The following is a 27,414-nucleotide window of genomic DNA, read 5'->3' on the forward strand; positions in this document are numbered from 1 at the left end:
GATGGAATACTCCCCACTTGCCTGGATGAGTGCAGCTTCAACAACACTTGAAGCTGAACACTGTCCAGGACAAAGCAGCCTGCTTGATGTGTTACCATATCCACTCCTTCTGCCACTGACTCAGTAGCAGCAATGTGTACTATCTACAAGATGCACTGCAAAAATTCACCAAAGATCTTTGCGACAGCACTTTCCAAACCCACAGCTATTTCCATATTGGAAGATGTGGGTAGTAGATACATGGGAACACCCATCACCTGCAAGCTCCCCTCCAGGCCATCCTGATTTGTAAATGTATCACTTTTTACTCCAGTGTCGCTGGGTTAAAAATCCTAGAAATTCCTCCCTAACAGCATTGTGGATTTACCTATAGCACATGGACTACAGTGGTTCAAGAAGGCAGCTCACCACCACCTTCTCAAGGGTCGTAAAGGACAGGCAATAAATACTGGGCCTGTCAGTGATGCCCATGTCGCAGAAATGAATTGAAAGAAGAAAACCTGAAGTACCAATCAAGGCAGACCTCCTCGTGGGCACAGAGGTAATGTTTCCTGGCTTAGATGTGCCATGTTGGATGAAATGTCAAACCAAGGCCCTGTTTACCTTCTCAAGTGGTATGAAACATCTGTCCAATATTTATTCCTCCAGTAACATCGCTAAGACATTGACTAATTATTATTTCACTGCCTGATCTAGGAACATGTGTGAATTTGCAGCCTGTATCATAATTTTATAACAGTCACTACTTCAGAAATCTGCTTTTGGTGTAAGAGTTGGGATGTAATGTTGAGGCAGTATAGGATGTTAATGAGCTCTCTTCCTGATACTGTGTGCAGTTTTGGTTGCCCTGCTAATAGGAAGGATATTAAACTGGAGAGAGTTCAGAAAAGATTCACCAGGATGTTTCTGGGAATGGAGGATTTGAGATATAATAATAGATGGGACTTTTTTCACTGGCGCATAGGAGTTTGAGGTTTATGAAATCATGAGGCGCATAGATCCGGTGCATGACAAGGCTCCTTTCCCCTTAGTGTGGAGGGAGTTCAAAACTAGGGGGCAATTTTTTTTAAGGTGAGAGGAGGAGGATTTCAAAAAGGACATGGGAAACTTTATTACTGTTTTCTGTGGAATGACTATCCACAGAAAGAGTGGTGGATGCAGGTACAGTTACAAGGTTTAAAAGCCATTTGGAGAACTACATGAATAAGGAAGGTTTGGAGGGATATGGACAAAGCGCCGGCAAGTGGGACTAGTTTAGTGGTCAGCATGGACTGAAGGAGATGTTTTCCATGTTGTATGGCTCTGACTCTAAGCTCTTCATTTAGGGGTCATTCAGTCAATTACTTTATTTTGATCTACAGTTTCCCCTTTGACTCTAACAGAGGGAATACCAGAGCTTAGGTTGAAGTCATTAATCACTAATGTAAGAATCGAGAATGCACCAGAGTTGCATATCAACTTTAAGTCTTTTTAAAAATATTGAGTCAGTAGGCAGGAAATAGTTCTGTGTTAAGTACATCTAATTATTTTTAATATCTGTAGTATACTTTTCTGGTTCTAACGAAAGCTTACTCAAAAACAGTAACTGTCCCTCCCATCACAGATGCTGTCTGACCTGAGTATTTCCCAGCATTTTTGAATTTAATTAATAAGTTTGAATTTGAATGCTTGTCTTGATGCTAGTGACCATGAAATTACCATTAGTTGTTGTAAAAACCCAGCTGGTTCGCCAATGTCTTTTTTTTAACAGAAGGGAATATGGGTAAGGACAGCAATCTACTCCTCATTGTGATTATGAGTCTAAAGCAATGTTACTGGCCCGCAGAACTCTTTACTGTCCTTTTGAAATAGACCAGCAAACTAGACATTTCAAGGCATTTCGAGATGGGCAATAAGTAAACTTCCCAAAGTGACACATTCCATGAAATAATTAAATATGCAATTTGCTTCTAATTGAAATGCTGTAAATGTTTTCCTGCTGTCGAGTCATATCGCTTGATGTCTTAATGTAATAGCATCTTTTCAATCTGTGTTTGTGAAGAATGAAATGAAGATCTGAGCCATTTTTACAGAATGAAGTAAAGACTTGCTTGGTTAAATAGCATATGTGGAACAAACACTATTACATCAAATTAATCTGACTGATTTACCCTTAACATTCTTCCTTCCACTTAATGCACGAAGTAAGCTTTTAAACTTTGAAATTGTTGGCATTCTTTGTCTCAGTTGGTGGTACTCTAGATTAAGAACAAACGTTGTGACACGTATGATTAGAAGTTGCAGTTGCAAACAGATGATTCAGTCTGATCAACAGCCACAAGGCCTTGTGTTTTTTAAAAAAACACACTTGTATCACAAGTTGAGTGCTAATTCGGGAATATCAGGTGAAAGGGTTAAAATTTTCCTGACAATATTCTGGTCATTTGAAAAATGTTCCCAGTTGTGTTCTTCATGCCTTGTTTCTGAACCCTGCCATTCTGTCTATGTTGCTGCTGTGGCATGTTGAATGAGCTGGCATAGGGATTTCCATTGTATACTTGCAGCAATTTCACAGCAGTTCACATTGTATCGACCTCAGCAGGAATTGCTTTCATGTCTAAGATCATGAAGCAATATTTTGGATGGAAATCATTTTAATGTGTATATGGTCAGCACAGCAGATCCTCGTGAAACATTCCTTTTATATATTTCTGAATGCCTTTGTCTTTGTCTCCTTCAGTGTGTTGGCTTGCGACTAATCCTAACTATGTGTACTACTTGCTTCTGTGAATACAGCTATTTATTTGTAAATTAACCCTGTTGACTACTAGCATACATTCTGATTTTTTTTTAATACCTGCAAATGAAATTAGAGCCAACAACATTTTATGAATTGCAACCACTTCATTAATATCACTCTGGTACAAGTTCTTAGGAAGATACAAGTCCTTAGGAACAAGAGTAGGCCACTCAGCCTTTGAGCCTGTTTTGTCATTCAACAAAATCAAGGCTGGTCTGACTTTAGCTTCAATTCTATAATCCTGCATACCCTGATAATCGTTCATCCCTTAACAATAAAGATTCTGTACCTGAGATAGTAAGAACTGCCCATGCTGGAGTCCGAGATAACACAGCATGGAGCTGAAGGAGCACAGCGGGCCAGGCAGCATCAGAGGAGAGGGCATTCAAGAGACACCACTTGCTCTATCTCCAAGGAGACCTGAGCTTGACATAAGTCAGCTGATATGACTCCATCCACATTCTGCTGCCTGGACTTGTTCAGAGTCTGCTTTATAATTTTTAAAATCACTTTGTTCAGAAATGTTATTGTGCACCTCTACAGCAGATGGGACTTGAATCTAGGTCTGTAGGGACCAGAGATAGGGATACTACCACTGCATCACAAGGCTGATTTGTGTTTTTCCTTTATCTTGGGTCTGCTTTATTTTCTGATCAGCCTGCTTAGCAATGTTATTACACACCTCGGATGCAGGTGGGACTTGAACCAAGGTATCGTGGCTCAGAGGCTGGCACACTAGCCTTTCAGGTTCTGCTTCATTATTTATTCTTGTACTATCACATACCTGCCCATGTGGAAATTAATTGTGACTATTTTTGTTTTCTTTTTGCAACACTAACCACCACCAATTTTAACAAAATGAAAAAACTGCAGATGCTGTAAATAAAAAAAAAAACGAGATTGCTGATAAAGCTCAGCAGGTCTGGCAGCATCTGTGGAGAGAAGTCAGACGTAACGTTTTGGGTGGAGTGACCCTCAGAACCAATAAAAATACCTGTGTAGCCAATTAGATATTTGCAAACAAAACTCATTATGGGAAATTCAAGCCATCACAAAGGTGGGGAGGAACTAAATCAAAATGATGTTGAATGTGGAAATAAAGTGCTGTATCTCCCATGTTCCCTATGCCTCTCTAAAGTCATTCTCCCTCTCCAAGGGTACCCTGTCATGAACGTAACTGCAGAACAGCAGGATCTGCTTTATAATGGGTCAGGTCTGAGTTCCAGCTGGACATGAGAACTTGTACTTGGTGAGTTCCATGAGGAGATTAATGATTTCCCCATGGCACTTATTATTATTTATTGGGGTTATCACAGACCTTTAGCTCTAGATTCTCCCACAGGAGGAAACATCCTTTCGACATCCACCTGGTTAAGTCCTCTCAGGGTCTTTTGTGTTTCAGGTAAGTCACCTCTGACTCTTCTCAACTCCAGGGGATACAGGGCTAGCCTGTCTAACCTTTCTTCAACACAATCCACACATTGCAGATTTTAGTCTAATAAACCTTCTCTGAACTGTTTCCAACAACACATTAACATCTTTTTGTAAGTATGGTGATCAATGCTGTACATAATAGTCCAGATGCGGTTTCATCAATGCATCAATAATTGAAGAATAACCTTCCTACTCTTGCATTTCAGTGCCTCTCAAAATAATGCATAACATTCTATTAGCTTTCCTGATTACTTGCTGTACTTGCATACTAACCTTCTGAATCAAAGTGGATGATTACATTGTGCTGATTTTATGATCATTGGCATTGGAATCTCACTGCCTCAGGCATGATCATGATCATACCTAGCAAAGAAATAGTAAATTGTGGAAGAAAAAATGTCCCTAACATCTAGTCGTTTATGTCAATCAGCACATTCCTTCATCTACTTGTAACAGGTAGAGTACTGACTATATTCAATCATCTGGTGCTTGCCAAATTCAGAACTAAGTGTCCAATACTAGTTACTATTCTGTAATTGGGCAGCACTTACCGATGGTACAAGAACTATACATTGAATCATTGACTCATTCAGCATGGAAACAGACCCTTCAATCCAACTCATCCATGCTGACCAGGTTTCCCAAACTAACTAGTCCCCCTTGCAACCATTTGGGTTTGCAGCGTGGCTCACTTCCATTTGTGAAAGGATACACACATTCATCTGTCTGGCCTTCTGCAAGCAAAAGGAATTTATCTAGATATTGTACATTTTTAGTGAAACAGCTTTTTGTCCCCCCCCCCCTTAATGCATTCATGGGATGAGAGCTTCACTGGCTGGGCAGTGTTTATTGCCTGTCCCTAATTGCCCAGAGGGTAGTTCAGAGTCAACTACATTGCTATGGGCCTGGAGTCACATGTAGGCCAGACCGGGCAATGGCAGGAGTTTTCTTCCTTAACAGACATTAATGAACCAGATGGGTTCCTCCCTTCCCCACCCCCAACAATCAACATTAGACTCTTAATTCCAGATACTCATTTGAGTTCAAATTCCACCATCTGCCATGATGGGATTTGAACCCAGGTCCCCAGAACATTATCGCTGGACTGTCGATCCAGATAATACCACCAGGCTATCACTTTCCCAGCTTGGCTGATGCTGATCTGTAGTATCTTGCCAAGTGCAACTAATCAGAGTGGACTTTGAATTTAAACAATACATTTGAAGCAATTGTTGTCTGGACATTCTCCAAGGTATTGGGCAATGTCTTGACCAATTGCGGTGCACTTACCAACTTCTCACCACACTGTTTGCCATAGGGTATAAATTGTTCCCATTGAAATTTGCATTGTTGTATCTGTCCTGATGAGTGCAAAATGAAAAACTTCAACAATGTACATCTCTTTTCTCTGCACTACCAAATGACCATTTTGAAAAATAATTTTATGATCTCTTTGTAGAGAGTTCTGAGGTGCCAGGGATTAACTAAACCATAGCTGATGCACATAAACCACACCATGACTTATAGTGACTAATTTCATACCAAATCTCTTGATCTTTTTGTACAAATTCATCTCCTGATTTATGACAGAGTGGACTTGGAATTGCAGATTCTATGAGAGGGACAGATGATCAGATATACATGATCCAGATTAGAACAGGTAAAGTCTATCCATGGAACCCTTGTTGCCCTGTAAGATGGCTTTGTTTTGATTTTAACATCTATGAGAAGCAGTGCTGCACATTTCACAACATGGTGAACAATTGGAAATGAGGTATACTTTGCTAAAATATAAAGTAGTGATGTATGTGTGTGGGTTGGGGAGTGGGGACAGTAACAGCAGCATCTTTGAACAATGTGCCGTCCATTTTCTTAGGGAGGTGCTACCCAGTCCATCCTCTGTGAATGAGGTTCTTTTATTCATGTTGATTGCCATGATTTCACAGCAAAGTTTCAATGCCAAATTCACATCCACAAAAGTTTAAACATTCCAATTAAGCCTGAAAAGGTACAGATTGGTACAAATTTCAGGGATGCCAATTGTGTGTAAATTACCACAAGTTACCTTTAATTCAGCTACTTATTAAGAAATCTCACAATCAAATACTCAATTATTTAAATTTTATGGCACGTGGCAACTAAAATAAGACCTCTCAAGTAAGCATGCCTGACAACCCAATTTAGCTGTTACGTGATTGATTGTGGAATTTAACTACAACTACAACCAACAGCATCTGTCTCTTGGATAAGGATGAAGGGTCTAGGCGCGAAACGTCAGCTTTTGTGCTCCTGAGATGCTGCTTGGCCTGCTGTGTTCATCCAGCTCCACACTTTATTATCTTGGATTCTCCAGCATCTGCAGTTCCCATTATCTCAGCATCTGTCTCTTGGCTATTCTTGAGCAGTGGGGTTCTCTGGAGTTCTGGTGCAGAAGAATCTTAAGGTTGACATCTTGCAGGATTTACTATCTTATTAAGCTCATAGTTTGTATTATTCCTGAAGTCACCAAGTCCTGCAATTAACTCCTTACATTTTTCAGTGGGGCAATAATTTGTCCTTGTGACATAAGGCAGTCATTTCTCGAGCAGTGTGTTAATGCAGCCTCCAATCCTTCATTTCCAAGAGATGGCTAAATGGGAATGTTGCTTTTAATTCCTTGTCACTCTTGTCAGTAAATAAATTATTCCAGAAAGAAGTATTGCTGGTTCTTTTAAACCATGAACAATAATTAAAGTTGGTATGTTTCCCATCCATTCTCTCTCTTGGTGTGGGGGGCGGTGGTAGCTTCCAACCTACTCTCTGGGTGGGGAGGGGGTGATGGTACCCATTCCATTCTCAGGAGGGAGGAGGTGGGCTGGTACTCAAACGACTTTTGTTGGGGGTGGAAGGAGGTGATAGTGCCTTACCCACACTCTGGGGTACCAAGCCTACACTGGGGAGGGGGTGGTGATACCCAGCCGCTGTTTTGGGGGGGGGGGGGGGGGTGCAGTTTGGTGGTACCCAGCCAACTCCCTGGGGGGTGGTAATACCTAGCCCACGGTTTGGTGGGGGGGGGGGGGGGGAGTGGTGTGTAGCACTCAATCCGCTTTCTGAGGATAGGGGTGATACCCTGCCCACTCGCAGTGGGTTGGGGGTGGTATCCAGTACACTGTGTGGGGTGAGGGGGAGATATCCAATCCACACTCTAGAATTCTGAGGAAGGGTCACCGGACCCGAAACGTTAACTCTCTTTTTCCCCTCACACATGTTGCCAGACGGGCTGAGCTTTTCCAGCAACTTCTACTTTTGTTCCAATCTCTCGCAGTCCGTGTGGAGGTATGACCGGTCAACCTAGCTTGATGGACCCTGAGCGTGTCGGAGGATGGCGGGCAAGGAGGTGATCGACGTGGGCTCTGTCCAGTCAGTAGCTGGAGACGAAGCCCTGCCCCTGAGCCCGAACCAATAGGCGGATGAGGGGGGCGGGACCTCCGTTGAGATGGCGTTTGGGTGCGCGGTTGCTAGGTTGACTCTCTGTCTGTGTGTGTCTGCCCTGAGATGACTCAGGAGGAGGTTCCTTCAGTGCCAGTAACCGCGTAAAAAAGAAATGCACGAGCGTCGACTTTAACGGCAGCAGGAGAAAAGTAGCGACGCTTGTTTCTCCCTTTTTTAAAAAAAAGTGTTTTGTTGCAATGTGTCTGTCCTGATGTGGAGGAGAATCACAGCAATTATAATGTAGCAGCCTTAGGCCAAGGCTCTGCCAGCAACCCTCTCAGTGTGATATGAAGTTGCCATCCACAGGCCCGGACTGGTTCCTCTGAGCTTTCCAGTTACAGTGTTGCCCGAACACATCGCCGATTGCACCTATTTGCATCGTGCTGTGGGAAACCGAAGCCTTTGTTGGCCAAAACTCACCAAGTTTATAAACAAAAGTGAGACTGAATTGGCGCAGGTGGGACGACTCTCTCTTTCTCTTGAATCCAAATCTCTTTGGAAGCAAATGCATCATTATCATGTCGAGGGATTAAAGGGTGGTTCATGCCTGTGACTGTTACCAGCGTTGCCTATGGTAACGTTTGACTCAGTTGAGGTGGAAACGATTCTGTTTCAGCCAAGTCGAACCCAAAGCTGTCCGTGTCACTGCTATTTTCTTAAATGTAGGTGAGGAGTCCGTGCAATGAATTCTTGTTGCCTTACCATTACTTTCTAAAACTTGCAGTAGAAATTTATTTCCTGCAGTAATTACTTATTTTGAAGCATTAATTTTGACAAAGCTTTACACAATGTAATTAGATGCTTCAGTTTGAATGATTAAAAGATGAAGCTTGTTCTGCTATTTTCAGAAAGCCATTTGTCAATTTATTTTCGACAAGTTAATATTCCTTTTAAAAAAGAAGCTGGAATTTTTATTTCTTCTATTTGTTCATGGGAAGTGAGCAACATTGGCTTTATCAGCGCTTATTGTCGACCTCAAACTGCTCTTGAGAAGGTAGCAAGGAGCCACCTTTTGAACTGCTGCAGTCCCTGTATAGGAACACACAGTGCTAATATAAAGGCAGTTCCTGATTTTGACCCAGCAATGGTGAAAGAATATCTCTGTAGTTTTAAGACAAGATAGGAAGGGATGGAGAGGAAATTGTAGGTGGTGCTCCCATTCATCTGCTGTTTGTCATTCTTGGTTTTAGAGGTCATGGATTTGAATGGTACGGTTCATTAGTCTTGGTGAGATTCTGCAGTGCATCTTGTAGATGGGACACGCTTCTGTCACTGTCCTTTGGGGCAGGAAATGAAGTTGAAGCTGGTGGATGGGATACCAGTCAAGTGGATTGCTTTTAGCTGGATAGTGTCTTGGTGTTGTTGGAGCTGACTCATCCAGGCAAGTGGAGATTATTGCATCACAGTCTGACTGTGCCTTGTAGATAACAAGTGTGGAGCTGGATGAACACAGCAGGCCAAGCAGCATCGGGGTCTAGGCCCGAAACATCAGCTTTTGTGCTCCTAAGATGCTGCTTGGCCTGCTGTGTTCATCCAGCTCCACGCTTTGTTATCTTGGCTTCTCCAGCACCTGCAGTTCCCATTATCTCTGTGCCTTGTAGATGATGGGCATGCTTCGAAGAGACTGGAGTTGAGCTACTTGTTGTAGAATTCTTGGTCTCTGGCAGTTGTAGTCACCGTATTATACGGCTTGTCAAGTTTATTTTTTGATCTCCAGGATGTTGATTGTGGGAAATTCAGTAATGGTAATGCCATTGAATGTTAAAGAGTGATGCTTAGATTCTCTCATGTTTGTGATAGTCATCATCTGATATTATATGGTGCAAAGGTTAGACTTGCCACTGTTTCAAACCAGGCTTGGATGTTGTCCATGTCCTGTTGCACATGCACATGGCCTGCTTCTGTATGTGAGGAGCCATAAATGATGCTGAACATTTTACAGACGTCAGCAAGTGTCCCCGCTTCTGATCTTGTGATGGATGGAAGGTCTTGATGAAGCAGCTGAAGATGGCTGGGCTGGGCTGAGGCCATAACCCTGAGAATTACCAATGCTGCCTTGGAATCAAGGGAACTCGCTGTCCTCTGAACAGATTTTGTTGAGCGAGTGCCACATCATAGTGCTGTTGATGACAGTGATAATTTTCTTAACAGCAAGAGTAGACTGTTACCAGAATCTTGTCAGGGTTCATAGTTTTTGTAGTATCCATTGTGTTTAGCTATTTCTTGATATCATGCAAAATGAATTGCATTGGCTGAAAGCTGGCATCTGCAATGCTGAGGGACCTAAGATGAGGTTGAAATGGACCATTCGCTTGGCACTTCTGGTTGAAGGGGATGAAAATGCTTTGTCATCTGCCCTGATAATCTGGGCTATTTGTGGAGCCTCTCCCTCTGCCTTTTAATGCATGCATTGATTATCTATATGTTGTTTTCCCATCTGTTAGTTTAAAATCCTTGTATCCTTTTGAAGAGAATTTGTTGAAATATACAATATCTTTTACTCTACAGTGTATGGAATTTCTTTTACTGCAGAGTTTGAGTATAAATTTATATACCTTTAGCACTCTTGTCAAATCATTTTCAAATTGAAGAGCAAGATGTTTAATCTCAAAAATTGATTTTATTAAACTCCAGAGTAATATATATTGAGGTTAAAATGAGACTGAAACGGAAACTAATTCTAATTATAAAGTTCATATAGAACAAAGAATTAGGTTAAAAGAGATATCATTTAAAAGAAGGTGGGGCAAGGAGTACATATGAGAACAGATTAGCAGCTAACATAAACAAGAAACAGAAGGTATTTTGTAAAGACACAATAGAAGTAGTGTTACTAAAGGAAGAGGGGCTAATTAGGGACCGAAAGAGGGATATTGTGAATACCGAAAGTATGGCCAAGCTACTAAGTTAGAAGCCATGGGATTAAATAGACGTTGGCAATAAGGCTATAACGTTGGCTAAGGGACAGATTATTGTGCATGGTTGTTTTTCAGACAGGTTGGATGTATACAATGATATCAACCTCTGCTGTTGATATTAGGACCAGTGCTAGTTCTAATTATTTATTCAGGACCCGGACTTTCGTATACAGGGCATAATTTTAAACTGTGCAGATGTGTGAACCTCAGAAATGTAATAAAGAATGAGAAAGATAATGATAGATTGAAAGAGGGCACTGAGATTGATGGGATGGACAGACATTCAATAGATGAATTTAACATGGATTGGTGTAAAGAATGAGGGCAGCAATCTAGTATGTAATTTTAAAGAGAATAAAGGAACAGGGAGACCTAGGGGTTTATGTATACAAATATTTGATGGCAGCTGGACAAGTTGAGAGGGCTGCTTTTTTTAAAGGGCTGGCTTTCTTAATAGGCAAATGGAGTACAAAAACAAGAGGTCAAGCTGTGTATTTTATAAAAGCCCTGATTAGACTTCAGCTGAAGTGCTGTGGTCAGTTCTAGGCATGACGCTTTGGGATGCAGTCAGTGTTTTGGAGTGCTCAGTCATTGTTTAAAAATAACGTTCCTCTATAACTTGAGTAGGCTGACCAGCTTGTGTTCAATGTTCAGTGGGTTTGATTGAAGTGCTAGTGCACCAAAAAAGAATGATGAAGAGACCCTTTTCACAGTGTTTTCAGAACACTCAGAAACTGTATAAAAATAGTACACAGAAAAAGGTGCCAGATGTAATCTTTAACTCACAATGTTTGGTTCTGTGTGGAAGGCTATCTTTCTCCAAATACAGGAACATCAAGGTAACTTGTAAACCTTGCAAATCGACAGAAAATACTAACTGCTGATCATCAACATCCAATGTGCTGTGAAAAGAACCTTGAGTTCTTGCTGTTCTATGCAGAAGTGAATTACCAAAACAATTTTCAAGAGTAGATAAAATGAATAGTGATTTTGTTTTTACTTTTGCTCAGCGTTAGCATTTTCAGACTAAGCTTCAGCAAGATGCATTTTCGGTAGTGGTAGCTTAATGCACGTGAAATTCTTTTTGATTATCAGGTCCAGGGCACCTTGCGGTTGTGATTAATGATTAATGTTTTCATGAACTTGTCTGATCCTCAAATATTACCAGAAATCTGATGCTCCTAACAGTTTGACTTTTTTTATAAATTGTCCTCTGTCTGTTTTATCCCTTTGAATTAATTCTTACCATTACAGAACTGTTTTCAGACTAGTTATTTTGAGAATTTTAAAAAACGTTTTACTTTGGTAATGCTACTTATAGGATTTACCTTGTTTGTATTTGTCAAATAAATTCATGAAACAAATCCAAGAACAGGCATTTCTCAATAGAGTCAGCAAAAAACCACTTGCAATATGTTTTAATGTAGCAAAGGGGTGTCACGGAAACATGATCCGACACACATGGATTGTTAATTGAAGAGCAAAGTGTTAGGAAGGATGACTAAAGAATTTTAGTAGGGTTACATCACATGGGATCTCAGGGAGCTAGCCAATTGGATACAAAATTTGCTTGAAGGAAGGGCGCAGGGTGGCTTTTCAGTTCGGAAGGTTTAGACCAGTGGTGTGCCACGAGGATCGGCGCTGGGTCCACTGCTTTTCATCATTTATATAAATGATTAGGATGTGAATACAGGTGGTATAGTTAGTAAGTTTGGAGATGACACCAACATAGCTGGTGCAGTGGACAGTGAAGAAGGTTATCTTAGAGTACATCACGCTCTTGATCTGATAGGCAATGGGCTGTTGAGTGGCAAATGGAACTTAATTTAGATAAGTATGATGTGATGCATTTTGGCAAAGCAAACCAAGGCTGGACTTGTGAACGGTAGGGCCCGGCTGAACAAAGAGATCTAGAGGTACAAGTGCATAGTTCCTTAGAGTCACAGGTAGACAGGGTGATGAAGAAGGTATTTGGCACGCTTATCTTCATTGGTCAGAGCATTGAGTGTGGGAGTTGGGATGTCATGTTGTGGCTGTATAGTACATTGGTGAGGGTTCTTTTAGGATACTATGTACAATTCTGATTGCCCATCTATATGAAGGATGTTGTTAAACTTGAGAGGGTTCAGAGAAGATTGACAAGGATGTTGCTTGAACTGGAGGGTTTGAGTTATAAAAAGATACTGAGTAGGCTGCGGCTTGACTAGCCAAGGTCTTTTTCCCATGGTAAGGGAGTCTAAAACTAGAGGGGAAAGGCCTAAGATGAGAGAGAAAGATTTAAAAAGGGATAACCTCCTAGCCCGAAATGTGGTCACTGCATCGAACGAGCTGCCAGAGGAAGTGGTGAAGCTGAGTACAATTACAACATTTAAAAGGTATCTGGATTGGTATATGAATAGCAGGGTTTAGAGGGATATGGGCGAAATGTGACCAGGTTAGATTGGGATCAGAGATAATGGGAACTGCAGATGCTGGAGAATCCAAGATAACAAAGTGTGGAGCTGGATGAACACAGCAGGCCAAGCAGCATCTCAGGAGCACAAAAGCTGACGTTTCGGGCCTAGACCCTTCTTCAGAGAGGGGGATCGGGAGAGGGTTCTGAAATAAATAGGGAGACAGGGGGAGGTGGACCAAAGATGGATAGAGGAGAAGATAGGTGGGGAGGGGATAGGTCAGTCCAGGGAGGACGGATAGGTCAAGGAGGAATAAATAGAGAGAGAGAGGGGGAGGTGGACCGAAGATGGATAGAGGAGGAGATAGGTGGAGAGGACAGTATGGTTGGGGAGGGGATAGGTCAGTTCGGGGAGACTGACCTATCCCGTCCCCACCTATACTGTCCTCTCCACCTATCTTCTCCTCTATCCATCTTCGGTCTGCTTCCCCCCCCCCCCTCCTATTTATTTCAGAACCTTCTCCCCAGCCCCTCTCTGATGAAGGGTCTAGGCCCGAAACGCCAGCCTTTGTGCTCCTGAGATGCTGCTTGGCCTGCTGTGTTCATCCAGCTTCACACCTTGTTATCTTAGGTTAGATTGGGATGTCTGATTGGCATGGATGAGTTGGACTGAAGGGTCTGTTTTCCATGTTATATGACTCTATTTGGTCAAGGGGGCATGTTCAAAGGTTTGGGGAGATGGAAAAATGTTTGTGAAATCTGAGTCACTAGGGGTAAACTCCTGCAGACATGGCTTTCAATTGTGGGGCGAAGAATGGGGAAAAATACCATGTCAAAAGGTAAACATAAAGAAATAGTGATTTTCCTGTTGGAAAAGTAGGGAAGGGGTGAATGTATTTCACCCTCCAGCTCTCTTTCAATTTCGTTCCCTTTCTTCCTATCTCTCCCTCACTTTTGACGGTTTGCATAGCCCTTAATAGGTTTTGCAAATAAATATTTAATCAGCTATGTGGGTGTTTTACCTGTGCTGGTTAGTGTTTAAAAGAGGGGGGAAATAAAGCAAAAAGGCTGTGGTGATTTTAGTGGTGGGAATTTCGCTCAGTTGTGCATGTTGGCACTTCTGGGTATTTAAAAAAAGCAGTTAGTTTCAACTGACCGTAACAAAATAAAAATTACATGGGTGCTTGCTAGTGGTGGTGAGTAGTTTAACAAAGGGATATGTGTCTGAACAGGTTTATTTAAAACATAAGAGGTGGGTTTGCTCCATTTTCATTTAGCCCGCCCCCACCCCTACCCCTCTCTTTCATTTGATGGCTTGTGTTGGCCTTAAGGGGTTTTAGGAAACCACAGCTGATTTACTGGGTGGTGTCTGATGAGATGAAAAGTGGTGATTTTTTGACGAAAAAATATATTCAGTTAAAATGCTTGATTCATAAAATAAAAAAGACAGCAACGGAAAATCATAGCTGGCTTGGGCCTTGACTGTTCTGGCATAGTGGTGCTTACTCTACCTCTGCACCAGGAGGCCTAGGTTGAAGTTCCACCTGCTTGGGAAATCTTTTGTTGTGCCTTTGGCTGCACTTCAGCCACATGCTCCTGATCTTTGGGTATATGGTGTAGAGTGGTGCAGGGAAGTTGGTGAAGCTCCTTGTGGGGTAGAGTGCCTTATCTCCCTTTCCAACTCCATTTTGATTTAACCCCCTCTCCCTATCTCTCCCTCACCTTTGGTATTATTGCATTGCCCTTAGTGAGCTCTGCATGTAACCTGAGCTGTTGGGTGATTTAATCGTGGAGGTTAATAAATGAATATTTCCACAGGTGATTTGATGGTGGGAAAAGCTGGTCGGTTCTGTGTATTAGCACTTCTGTGTACAAAAATCAGGAAGAAATGTGTTCTTCCATGTTTGTGCTTGTATTCTTGGTGAGGGAGCATGTGGTGTCCTCCAATTTCTCACTACTTTTAGAGAAACATAAGGACTGCAGGGGCTGGAGTGCTTTATCACCCATCTCCAACTTTATTTTGATTTAATACCCTTCCTGTCTCTCTCCCTTCCCCTCACATTTGGTGGTACGGCATCACCTTTGCTAGGCTTTGCATGTAAATTGGTTAATTGAAACCGTAGATGAATTAATGGTGGTGGAAAATGAATGAAAAGTACCATGGGTCATCTGCTGGCAGGGGAAATGCTGTTCGGTTGTGTCTGATAATACTTGTGGATGTAGAGGGGGAAAAAATAAAGAGTTGGTTTCTTGGGTCTTGTGGAAAAGCTGTAATGTCCCTACCTCCTGAGCCAGAATATCCAAGCTCCAGTCCTACCTGCTGTAGGTGTGTGTCTATACAGGTTGATTACCAAAATTTAATGGTAACCATGGCATTTATCATTGGTTGTACATACAACTTTTCCAGAGGTGTGTAATAACATCTGTGAACACGTTGATTAGAAAATATCAACCAAGAGCTGGGCTTTTCAACAACTGGATGCCTTAAGAGAGAGGGACAGATTTGCCTTATTTTCCCCATCTAATTCCATTTTGATTTAGTAACCTCCTTCTCTCCCCACCTTTCCTTCACTTTTGGTGTCATTGTGCTGCCCTGAATGAGCTTTGCATGTAAATTGATGGTTGATCCGGAAACATGGATGGTATGGTCATGGAGGATACAGGAGAAAAGTAACATGGATGATTTAGTGATTAAAAAGAAATCTTTAGATCAGATATCCCAAATAAATCTTGACCCATTTGCCAGCATTTGACCCTTAGCCCTCTGAACCCTTCCTATTCATACACCCATCCAGATGTCTTTCAAATGTTGTAATTGTACCAGCCTCCACCACTTCCTCTGGCAGCTCATTCCATACACACACCACGCTCTGTGTGGAAAAAGTTGCCTCTTCGGTTCCTTGAAAATCTTCCCCTCTTACCTTAAACCTATGCCGTCTAGTTTTGATCTCCTCATCCCCAGGACAAACACCTTGTCTATTTACCCAATTCATGTCCCTCATGATTCTATAAACCTCTAATAAGGCCACCCCGCAGCTTCCATCCCTCCAGGGAAAATAGCCCCAGTCTATTTAGCCTCTCCCTATAGCTCAAACACTCCAACTCTGGCAACATCCTAGTAAATCTTTTCTGAACCCTTTCAAGTTTCACAACTTCCTTCCGAAAGCAGGGAGACCAGAATTGCATGCAGTATTCCAATAATGGCCTAACTAATGTCCTGTACAGCCACAGCCTGACGTCTCAACTCAAATTCAATGCACTGACTAATAAAGGCAAGCTTACAAAATGCCTTATTCACTATCCTGTCTACCTGCAACTCCATTTTCAATGAACTGTGAACCTGCATTCCATGGTCTTTGTTCGGCAACACCCCTGGACCTTACTGTTAAGTATATAAGTCCTGCCCTCATCCCTCTGTATCTTAGAGTTCTGCAATCAGTCACCGTTTATATACTGCAATTCTAAAAAATTATTATTGCCAAAATGGATAATTTCATAACTTCCCATGTTGTAATCAATTTGCTAATCTTTATCTGCTCACATCACCAATCCAAAATTTTTTTTTATAGTTCCCTAGATTCCCTTCCACAAGTTAATTTCCTACTTATATTTGTGTCATCAGCAAGTTTGGCAACTATATATTTAGCCCTGTCATCCTAATCACTTACATGAATTGCAAAGAGTTGAGGCCTCCTTATTGTTGATTCTTGAGATGTAGCACTTGTTCTACCTTGCCAAACAAAAGTAGAGCACGATTCATGCCAATGCTAATTCTTTTTAGCTAAGCAGTTTCTTACCCTTGCCTGTGTTACCATTTACAACCTGAGGTTTAATTTTTTGCAATAATCTTTTAACGTGGCACTTTATCTAGTGCCTTCTGAAAATGTAAAGACAGTACGTTCACTGGCTGTCCCCTCATTCATATTATTTATTCAAACAACTTGTAAAAGATTAGTTTTAAAAGATTAAAGTTGTCCATTTTGACAAGATTAGGGAAAATCATGTTGGTAGTGGATTGCAAGAACAGGAGTTTGTGGGTTGTCTACGAGATGACTTTTTGGAGCAGCTGAAGGTAGAGCCGTCAAGGGAACAGACATACTGGATTTAGTGTTATGCAGAGAGGCAGACTTGATAAGGGAGCTTCAGTAAAGGAACCCTTAAGAGGCAGTGATCATTAAGATGATAGAATTTACTCTGAACTTTGAGAAGGAGAAGATGGAATCAGAGGTAACAGTATTACAGCTGAAAAAAGGCGACTCAGATGTGTGAGGGAGGAGTTGGGCTGAATTGACTGTAAGAGGAGCCTAGCAGGAAAGAAGTGGAACAGCAATGGCAGGAGTTTCTGGAAGTAATTCAGGAGACGCAGCAAACATTCATCCCTTGGAAAAAGAAGCATGGTACATGGAGGATGAGGCAACTATGGCTGACTAAGGAAGTCAGGGAAAGCATATAATGTGGCGAAGGGCAGTGGGAGACCACAGGACTGGGAAGCTTACGAAGACCAACAGAGGGCAACAAAAAATGAAATAAGAAGAGAGAAGATTAAATATGAGGGTGAGCTAGCCAGTAATATAAATGAAGACTAAAAATTTCTTCAGGTATATAAAGGGCAAAAGTGGACGTTGGACTGCTAGGAAATCTCAGTGGAGAGATAAGGGTGGGGAACAAGGAAATGGCTGAGGAACTGAATAATTATTTTGTGTCAGTCTTCACTGTGGAAGACGTAAGTAATATCCCAAAAATTCAAGAGAGTCAGGGGACAGAGCGGAGCATAGGGGCCATCACCAAGGAAAAGGTGCCAGTAAAACTGATTGGCCTGAAGGTGGACAAGTCACCTGGACCAGATGGACTACACCCCAGAGCTCTGAAGGAGATAGCTGAAGAAATAGTGGAAGCGTGAGTCGCAATCTTTCAGGAATCGCTAGAGTCAGGGAGGGTCCCAGAGGACTGGAAAATCGCTAACGTGTTTAAAAAGGGAGTAAGGCAAAAGAGGGAAATGTACAGACCCGTTAGCCTAACCTTGGTCATGGGTAAGATTTTGGAGCCCATTGTAAAGGATGAAATTTCTGAATGTTTGGAAGTGTATAGTAAAATAGGACAATGTCAGCATGGTTTCATTAAAGGGAAGTCATGCCTGACAAATCTACTAGAATTCTTTGAGGAAGTAATGAGCAGGGTGGACCAAGGAGAGCCAATGGATGTTATCTACCTGGACTTCCAGAAGGCCTTTGATAAGGTGCCACACTGGAGGCTGCTGAGTAAGATAAGGGCCCATGGTGTTAGAGGCCAGGTGGTAACATGGTTAGAAGATTGGCTGTCTGGCAGAAAGCAGATGGTAGGCACAAAGGGGTCTTTCTCAGGATGGCAGTCGGTGACAAGTGGCCTTCCACAAGGGTCATTGTTGGGACCACAACTTTTTTACTTTGTACACTAATGATCTAGATGAAGGAACTTGAGGGCATTCTGACTAAGTTTGCAGATGATACAAAGATAGGTGGAGGTACAGGTAGTATTGAGGAGGTGGCGAGGCTGCAGAAGGATTTCGAAAGGTTTGGAGAGTGGGCAAAGAAATGGCAAATGGAATGCAACATGGGAAAATGCGATGTCATGCACTTTGGTAAGAAGAATAAAAGCATGGTCTATTTTCTAACTGGGGAGAAGATTCAGAAGTCTGAGGTGCAAAGAGACTTGGGAGTTCCAGTCCAGGATGCTCTCAAGGTAAACTTGCAGGTTGAGTCAGTAGTCAGAAAGGCAAATGCAACAATGGTATTTATTTTGAAAGGACTTGAATATGAAAGCAGGGATGTACTACTGAGGCTTTATAAGGCTCTGGTCAGGTCACATTTGGAGTATTGTGTACAGTTCTGGGCCCCATATCTTAGGAAGGATATACTGGCCCTGGAATGGGCTCAGAGGAGGTTCACAAGATTGGTTCCTGGAATGGAAAGCTTAACATATGAGGAGTGTTTGAGGACTCTGGGACTATACTCATTGGAGTTTAGAAGGATGAGGGGGATCTAATTGAAACTTTCAGAACAAAGTGGATATTGGGAAGATGCTTCCATTGGTAACAGAGTTGAGGACCCGAGGGCACAGCCTTAGAGTAAAGGGAAGACCTTTTACAACGGAGATAAGGAGAAACTTCATCAACCAGAGAAGACTGTGGAGGCCAGGTCATTGAATACATTTAAGACTGAGATAGATAGGCTCTTGATTATCAAGGGTTACGGAGAGAAAGCAAGAGAATGGGGTTGAAGAACTTATCAGCTGTGATTGAATGGCAGAGCAGACTTGATGGGCCAAATGGCCTAATTTCTGCTCCTATGTCTTATGGTCTAATGGTCTTATAGTTAAACATAGTTTCTTTCTTTACGTTGACAGTGCCAGATTACCTGAATTTGTCCTGTTGTGACCTCTGTGATAATAGCTTCTAACATTTTCTTAATGGCAGATGTTAAACTGACTGACCTATGGTTTTTGCCTTCAGTGTCCCTATTTGAATTGGAATAGTAGTGATGATTTATTAAATGCAAAATTTCCTAGTATGCAACTGCCAGCTGAAGAGGGGAAATTTGCTTTCATCTTTTTAACTCCCTCATCATTGATCATAAAAAGTATTTTAAATTTGCTGTCTATATTGTAGCAATGGCACTTGAAGTAAAACATAGTTTGTTTAAAATTAAAGAGTTAATTATCAAGGTTTACTTGAATGAAAAGACAGGAGTTTTATTATCTAATAACTGGGGAGAGAAATAAAAGCACAACATCAAACATACGTAAAACACATGGAATATGTTTAAAAATGGAGTGAACAGACTACAGGAATAAAACAAGCAGTTTTTAAAAAAAAAACTTTGGAACTTTTGGGTCATTAGATTTTAAACCTGATGCCGCATTTGTTTAGTTGTTGACTTGCACCCATTATACTGGCAGAGCTGGTGTCTATTTGTGGTTCACAATGAATGAGTGTTTTCCCAAGTCATTGTGTGCTTTTTTTTGAGATGATGGGGAACAGCTAGAGAATGACTTCCAGTCCTTTCTATTATCAGTTTACTTTTCTGTCTCTGCTGATTAAAAGTAGTTGTTGAGTATGTTTTCTGGAGTCTTGCTGCATCATTTTTCCAAACTGGCTAACTGGCATGCAAGCCTTTCATCTCCCAGCATGTGAAATTATTGTACGTGAATTAATCACTGTAGCCATTTTAGGTCTGTGAATATCGTTCTTTTAAATTTCATGTTTGATCATGATAGGTTTTAGGTGTAAAAGTCAAATGATACATGTTAAAACTCGATGGTCCATTACCATTATCATATAATTTGATTAGTACTTTAACATTTCATATCATGTAAAGTAAACTAATGTCATTTTCAAAGTGGTTGTGATCTAACAAATGTGGTAACAATTTGTGTGCAATGAGATACCATAAACCTAAATGAAATTAGTGATTATTTTGTTAGTTTTGGCTGAAACATTTGCCTAGGACAGCAGGTGAAATCTCAATATTTCTGTCTTTCTTTTGGCATGGGCAATGTAATGTCCATTGGAGCAGGCTGATATTGCTTTTATTTATATTTCATCTGAAAGAGAGCACTTCTGACAGTGCAGCACTTCCTCATCACAGTACGAGAATACCAGGCAGTTACTTCTTGGAATGGGCTTTCCACACTCAAAACGTTTAAGTTTTTGAATCAAGAATATGATCATGAGCCAAATTGTCATTTTTTTTTTCTTTATTCATTCATGGGATGAGGGTGTTGCTGGCTTGGCTGCATTTATTGTCCATCCCTGATTGCTCAGAGAACAGTTAAGAGTCAATCATGTTGCTGTGGGTCTGGAGTCACTTGTAGGCCAGACCAGGTAAGGATGGCAGTTTCCTTCCGTAAAGGACATTAGTGAACCAGATGGGGTTTTTCCAACAATTGGCAATGGATTCATGGTCATCATGAGATTTTTAATTCCAGATATTTATTGAGTTCAAATTCCACCATCTGCCAAAGCAGGATTTGAACCCAGGGCCCAAGACATTAACTGGATCTCTGGATTAACAGTCCAACGATAATACCACTAGGCCATTACCTCCCCTGGCCCATGAGCACTGTAGATACAGTGCTTCTTTTAGTTTAACTTTGTTTTTTAATCAACCTGTTCAGAGATGTTATTACCTACCTTCAGAACAGGTGGAACTTGATCCCCAAGCCTCCTGGTCCAGGGATAGGGATACAACCACTTTGCCACAAGAGGACACTGGATACAGTGCTTTTTTTCTAAAAAAACTGATTTAAACAAAAATTACTTGAAATTGTAATCGAGTAATGTGACACATCGCACGAGGAATGTTTTTTTTACATCCAGAAATATTTTCACAAAAAACTGGCTTTTTTTCCCCACCATCAAATCATGCATGATATTTTTCATTTGTTAACTACCACTACTATATTACACCTGTTCCAATCGATTAATTTGCATGCAAAGTCTGTTAAAGGACATGCAATTACACCAAAAATGAATGAGAGAGAAGATGGAAATATTTGTTTCTTTCCCCCCCTTTTTTTTAAGGGAATGTTGTATTTTTAAAATTTTTTATAACAACCTACTTTTCCTCATTGCCGTGTTCAGAGATGTTAATGCAAGCCTCTGGAGCAGGTGGAACTCGAATCCAGGCCTCTTGTTCCAAGGGTAGGGGAACTACCACTGCCTCATAAGAGGGCCCTGGATACAGTGCTTAGCTGTGTTGCTAACTGAATTCAACTAGTGTTATTAAACCTGCTATTATTCATGGTGGTAGAAGCTTTAACGAAATCTTCATTTTGGGACATGAGCAAATGCTTTGACTATTTCATCAAACAAAATATTCCTTACATTTCCATGCTAGAACAGGGCTCAAGACTCCATGTGTTTATTCTGAAAGCTGCAAAGAAATCCAAATTATTTTAAAGTGTTGAAGGACTAAGATCCAAAGACAAATATTCACATATGGTTTTGCAATTTCATTTCAGGTTTCTTTTTAATGTGCATTCACAATGAATACGTCACGAAGCAGTTCTTCTTTCCTCAGTGATGGATTTGATCTTAGCTTGACTGGCTCTCAGTTATCCATGACTAAGCGCCCCAGCAGTGCTTCACCTGCCAAACAGCTAGCACGCTCCACCTCTGTCATTTCTGAGAACAAGGCCAAAAGGAACACTTTGGTAAATAATCCAGATGGAATCTGTGATGTAACTTTATGGAACTTTTAGGAGTTTAGAAGGTTAGGTTTACTAATGCAATGATGTTTTGAAGACTAAGGTGAGAATTTAATTGAAACATGAGATTCTCAGGGAACAGCACTTAATAAGGTAATTTTAAGGTTGTTTCCCCTTGTGGATGAACTTCAGACCAGAGGGCATGATCTCAGAGGAAAGGGGTCGCCTAGTTAGGATAATGTTGAAGAGGAATTTCTTCTCTCAAAGCGTAGTTGACCTGTGGAATTCTTTACTACAGAGGGCCATCGATACTGGGTCATCAAAGTATATTCAAAGCCATTTTTTTTAATGGTAAGGGAATCCAGGGTTATGGGGAAAAGGTAGTAAAGTGGCATTGAGGATTATCAAATCAGCCATGATCCCGTTGATAGCTAAATGGCCTACTTCTCAGTTTTTATGTCTTAGGGTCTTGTTTTCAGAACCAACCAGATTTTTGAAAAAAAAATTTCTTTTTTTCATGAATGTGATCATTCATAGTGAGTTGTGCATTTCTTGTGCCAGCAGACGTCTGGTATGAAACCCAAATTTGTCACTTTGTGGGCAATTTAGTTATTTTGTTGGACATTAGACATGTTATGACACACTCTAGTACACGTACGACTTGAACCCAGACCACCTAGATGTAAGGATACTACACCTTGCAGCCAGTTTAACTTTAGCTTAATCACTGCTAATTCTCTTATTACTCTTACTTGACAATCACAAATGTACTTCCCAGTGAGTTACTGGATAGCAATCAAAAGCATAAATCTTGGATAATTTTCTTTCCATACTGCTGCAAACTTCACACAAGGAATACTACCTCAAACTTTGGTTCTAGTTTTAACAGTTCCTTGCCTGATCCCAGGTCTGCAGTGTTGGCCAAGCTGTGATTAGCTAATGTGACATCGGGGATTGTGTCTGGGATATTTCTGTTTGCTTTTTACCTCCATGTTTCAGATGTTACACTTAACCAGCTGACCCTTGATTTATTGGTGCATAGAAGTATCACAAGTGACTATTTCTGCCTATTCATCAAGCTGAATATTCTCATGCCTGGTAGGTTCCATAAACTAGTTAGTAAGGAAGGGCTGAGTGCAGCTGTGCTATTGCCCCTGATTGATTTTGCCTGTTGTTTGTACTGATGTGGACTTCTTCTTTGCCACTTTCAGCACAATAACACAAATTACACAATGCAAAATGCAAACTTTGAAAATGTCACAAATGTGCTGTAGTACATAGAATTGTTTATAGAAATGGGTAAAAATTTGTAGGAAAAGTTGTTGGATTTGTGTGAAAGCATAAGTGCGAGAGAAACTGAAAGATGAAACTGAAAATGAAAGAAGTAGCACTGAAAATTTATAACAGCGGAAGACATATTTGCCTCTCTCTAGGTTGATGCTGGGCTTGGAAATGTCAATGGCAGTGGTTCTCGTGCCATCAACAATTTACAAAGGTCGAACAGTACAACACAAGTCAGCCAGCAGGCCAGTGCCTCATTAAGGTAATGTCATTGATTCACATCATTGAAAACTGTAACATATTCTGTGTTTGGGCTGTTTTTAATCTACTCTGTAAGCATGAAGGAAATCTTGCAAATCCATTCACCAATAATTATGCCAAAACACTGGGCAACATTTTGATTATTTAGTGAGCATTCATTGCCCCAGTATGATTTCTCTGCCTTCCGTGAGTTTCTCGAGGAAGCATTTTCACAATGCCTTTTTCTTACATTTTCCCCATTGCTGTTCATAGCCGAGTCCCAACAGTGCAATGATACTCCCTAGGCTGATAGATCAGGGCATGTGGGCCTTATTGGAATGAGGTGTATCAGGTGGATCTCGTAGAATATGCAAACACTGATTGGGGCCATTAACTCAGCCCAACCTAGTCCACGAGAAACTGAGTCCTGGCTAAAGCTATAAATAGGAGTATCCAGAGCTCTGTTTACTCTAGGAGCTGGCTCTGAGCTAGCTGGATCAGTGTCTTGAACAATGCACATGTAAAATAAAGTGTGACTTGGTGATCAGATACGGACCTTCATGGAATTTTTTTCAGCCCGGCCCCTGTCAACCCCAATATTAAGGGTTTTATATGTTGAGACTGAACTTAGAATCACTGAATCTTGGAATGGATGCAGCACAGAAGGAACACATGGCCTGCCAAGTTCCTACTGGCTGTCTATAAGAGAGTTTGTTTTTTTTTAATAGAAGTACAAATGTTCTACTTTTAAATAATTACCTGGTGTTCTTTTGAAGTGCCATAGTTGAATCTGCCTCTGTACACTTGGGTATGTTCCAGAACCTAACCATACACTATGCTGAGAAAACAAAATAGCATGTGTCTCCATTGCTTCTTTTGTCATTTAATTAAAATCAGTGTCCTCTGCTTTTGATCCTTCCACCAATACAACCAATTTCTCCCAGTCTCCTCTGTCCAGATCCCTCATGATTTGGAATGTCTACATTTAATCTCTCAGTCTTTTCTGAGGAAAATAGCCACAATGTCACCAGTCTATTCCTGTAACTTGACAATGAATTGGCTTTAACTTTGCTGATGAGCCTGCTGTGTGGCACCTTTTGTCAAGCCATGTACACTGCGTGTATGCCGTATCGACAGTATTATCCTCATCAGCCCTGTCTGTTACTTCATAAAATCTAAACGAAGTTAATCAAACATCATTTGCTCAGTGCTGATTGAGGGACATGACATTGTGAAAGGGTGAGTGCCCATTGAAAGCCACATCCCTGCCTTTGCCGCTGGATACCTTACCCCATTTCATTGAACCACCAATCTTGCCAAACACCTACTGCCTTCACCTCTGACCTGGGTCACTCATTGATGTGGGCCTCTCCAATCGTACTGATGAACAGAAGATACTGGCAGCTGTCTGTAGACAGAATAACCTGTTCCTGGAAAACTGATTCTGTGGAACGTCAACTAGTAGCCTGATTGATCCAGAGGAGATGACATGGGTCACTTGCCACATTATCAGACATGAGAGCTGCTGACATATAGTCAGAGATGTATAGCACATGAACAGACCCTTCGTTCCACCTCGTCCATGCCGTTTCGGAGAAAGATCTAAGATTACAAAAAGAACTTGATCAATTCGGTCAGTGGGCTGCGAGATGGCAGATTGAGTTTAATTTGGATAAATGTGAGAGATTGCATTTTGTCAAACAAACAAAGGAGGACTTGTACAATTAGAAGTAGGGCCTTGTGTAGTGTTGTAGAACAAAAATCCTCGAGGTTCATATATTTAATTCTTTGAAGTTTGCATCATATGTAGACAGGGTGGTTAAGAATGCATTTAGCACGCTTGCCTTCATTGCTCAGATCGTTGAGTTTAGGAGTTGGGATAGGCAACTGTTATAGGTAAGATATTGGTGAGGGTTCAGAAAAGATTTACCAGGATGTAGCTGGGATTAGGGTGTTTGAGTTAAAAGGAAAGGCTGGATAGGCTGGGACTTCACTCACTGCAGCATAGGAAGTTAAGGTCTGACCTTATAGAGGCCTATAAGATCATGAGGGGTACAGATAACATGAATGCCAGGTATCCTCTCCCTAAAGTTTGGGATTTCAAGACTAAGGGGCATATTTTTAAAGTGAGAGGAGAAAGATTTGCAGAAGACAAGAGGAGTAAAGTTTTTAAACAGACAGTGGTTCATGCACGGAATGAACTTCCAGAGGAAAGGGTGAATGTGGGTACAGTTACAGCATTTAAAAGACATTTGGATAAGCACATGAATAAGAAATGTTTGGAGGGATATGGACCAAGCACAGGCAGGTGGGGCTAGTTTAGTTTGGGATTATGGTTGCCGTGGACTGGTTGGACCAAAGGGTCTGTTTCCCTACCGTGTGTCTCTGTGACTCTAAACAAAGGATGTGTGAATGTACTGGTATCCTCTAAGAAGTGGAAAAGTAAAAAGGCCAAATTTGCTTGATTGCTGTTCTGGAGATGGAGCCTCTCTGGAGGGCATCACAGGCTGGAAGAATGCCTCGACCAATGGACTGGACTTCAACTGCCACATTCTGCCCAGTTAGTTTTAGGGCATTGTTTTTAATAAGCATTTACCCTACTTAATCAAAAAAAAGCTTTGAGATGGAATTGTGCTGGCAAACCAGCATGCCATCTGATGACAGATGCTTGTTGTGTATCTGAAGTGTTCAGGCTCTAAGCTTGAATGCTCCCGCTCATCTGACAGGCCACTTCTTTGTTTGTTATTGTTTTTGTTTGTTCACTTTTTCATTTCTTTTCTGAATCAAAGTTCTTCTTTTCTGCTACTGCGGTGGAGGAAGGAGGTTGTGAGGGCCTGCTGTGGTGGTGGCAGTGTGGTGGATCCGGATGTCTGTTTGTTGTGGCCATAGTGGCTGCAGCTTTATTGAAGGCATCATCATCAGTGGGCTTGGTCTGTTTCTCCTGGCAGTGGTTTTAGCGATGGCTATAGCTGTGGAGGCATGGTAGCTCCGGTTCATTCCTTGTGACTATGTCAGCGTTGTGGTGGCTTTGGGCAGCGACTGAGGTGGTGACTGTGTCAATGTCAGCAACTTGGTGGGTCTGGTCTGTCCCTCCTTACTATGGCAGTGATGCAGTGGCTTCGTTGTCAGTTTCACTGGTGGCAGCACTGGAAGGTCTGGAAATCCTTGTTTTGGTGGCCATGGATGGCTTCAGTGGTGACGGCCCATAGCCACTTTAGAAACCCAGGAGCCGTGGAGGTGAAAAAGATGAACTTTGTCCTAACTTTGTACCAATTATTTATTTTTATAATTTCTGCAATTAAAATAGCGCTGAATTATAGTGACTTATACACATCTCACTGTATTTTAATAAATACAAATGACAATTAGTTGCTATTTAATTCTTTTCTAACAATCCTACCTTTGCACCCATTTTAAAATTCGATGCGATTAGTGTTTTGCAGTTTGCTTCAAATGTAGACATCTCTGTTCTTGGTATTTATTTTTAGAAAACCATCTTATTTTAACTGATGTGGATTTTTTTTCTTCTTTTGATTGCAAATAGTAAGTGATGAAATTTAACTCTTGCCACTTTTTTGTCCTCCTGAAAAGGATTTGAGGAGCCACTTTACAAGAAAATCAACAATTCTAAAAGAATTGCTTTTCCACTGAATTCACTGACGTTGAAATTACGAAATTTTTATATCAGAGATCTGAAAGCATGTGCACCTACCTGT

The 27,414-nt window shown here is 41.2% G+C and overlaps 1 protein-coding gene across 7 annotated transcripts in view; it reads left to right on the forward strand.

Annotated features, from left to right (window-relative positions):
• The first annotated feature begins 7,698 nt into the window (after positions 1-7,698).
• cep131 (centrosomal protein 131) overlaps positions 7,699-27,414 on the forward strand; it is a 128,169-nt gene continuing 108,453 nt past the window's right edge. For 5 of the 7 annotated variants that reach the window (XR_009447070.1, XM_059653653.1, XM_059653657.1 and 2 more), the window contains exons 1-3: positions 7,699-8,141; positions 21,992-22,183; positions 23,611-23,720. Coding sequence is in view for 5 of the 7 variants with exons in the window: in XM_059653653.1 (XP_059509636.1) it covers positions 22,016-22,183; positions 23,611-23,720 (278 nt within the window). In the remaining 2 variants the exon portion in view is untranslated. Of the gene's footprint in view, positions 8,142-8,161; positions 8,347-21,991; positions 22,184-23,608; positions 23,721-27,414 lie in introns of those variants that run through there. The other 2 variants (XM_059653654.1, XM_059653658.1) reach the window with 2 other exon arrangements.

Source organism: Stegostoma tigrinum, chromosome 22, assembly GCF_030684315.1.
Source record: "Stegostoma tigrinum isolate sSteTig4 chromosome 22, sSteTig4.hap1, whole genome shotgun sequence".
NCBI lineage: Eukaryota > Metazoa > Chordata > Chondrichthyes > Orectolobiformes > Stegostomatidae > Stegostoma > Stegostoma tigrinum.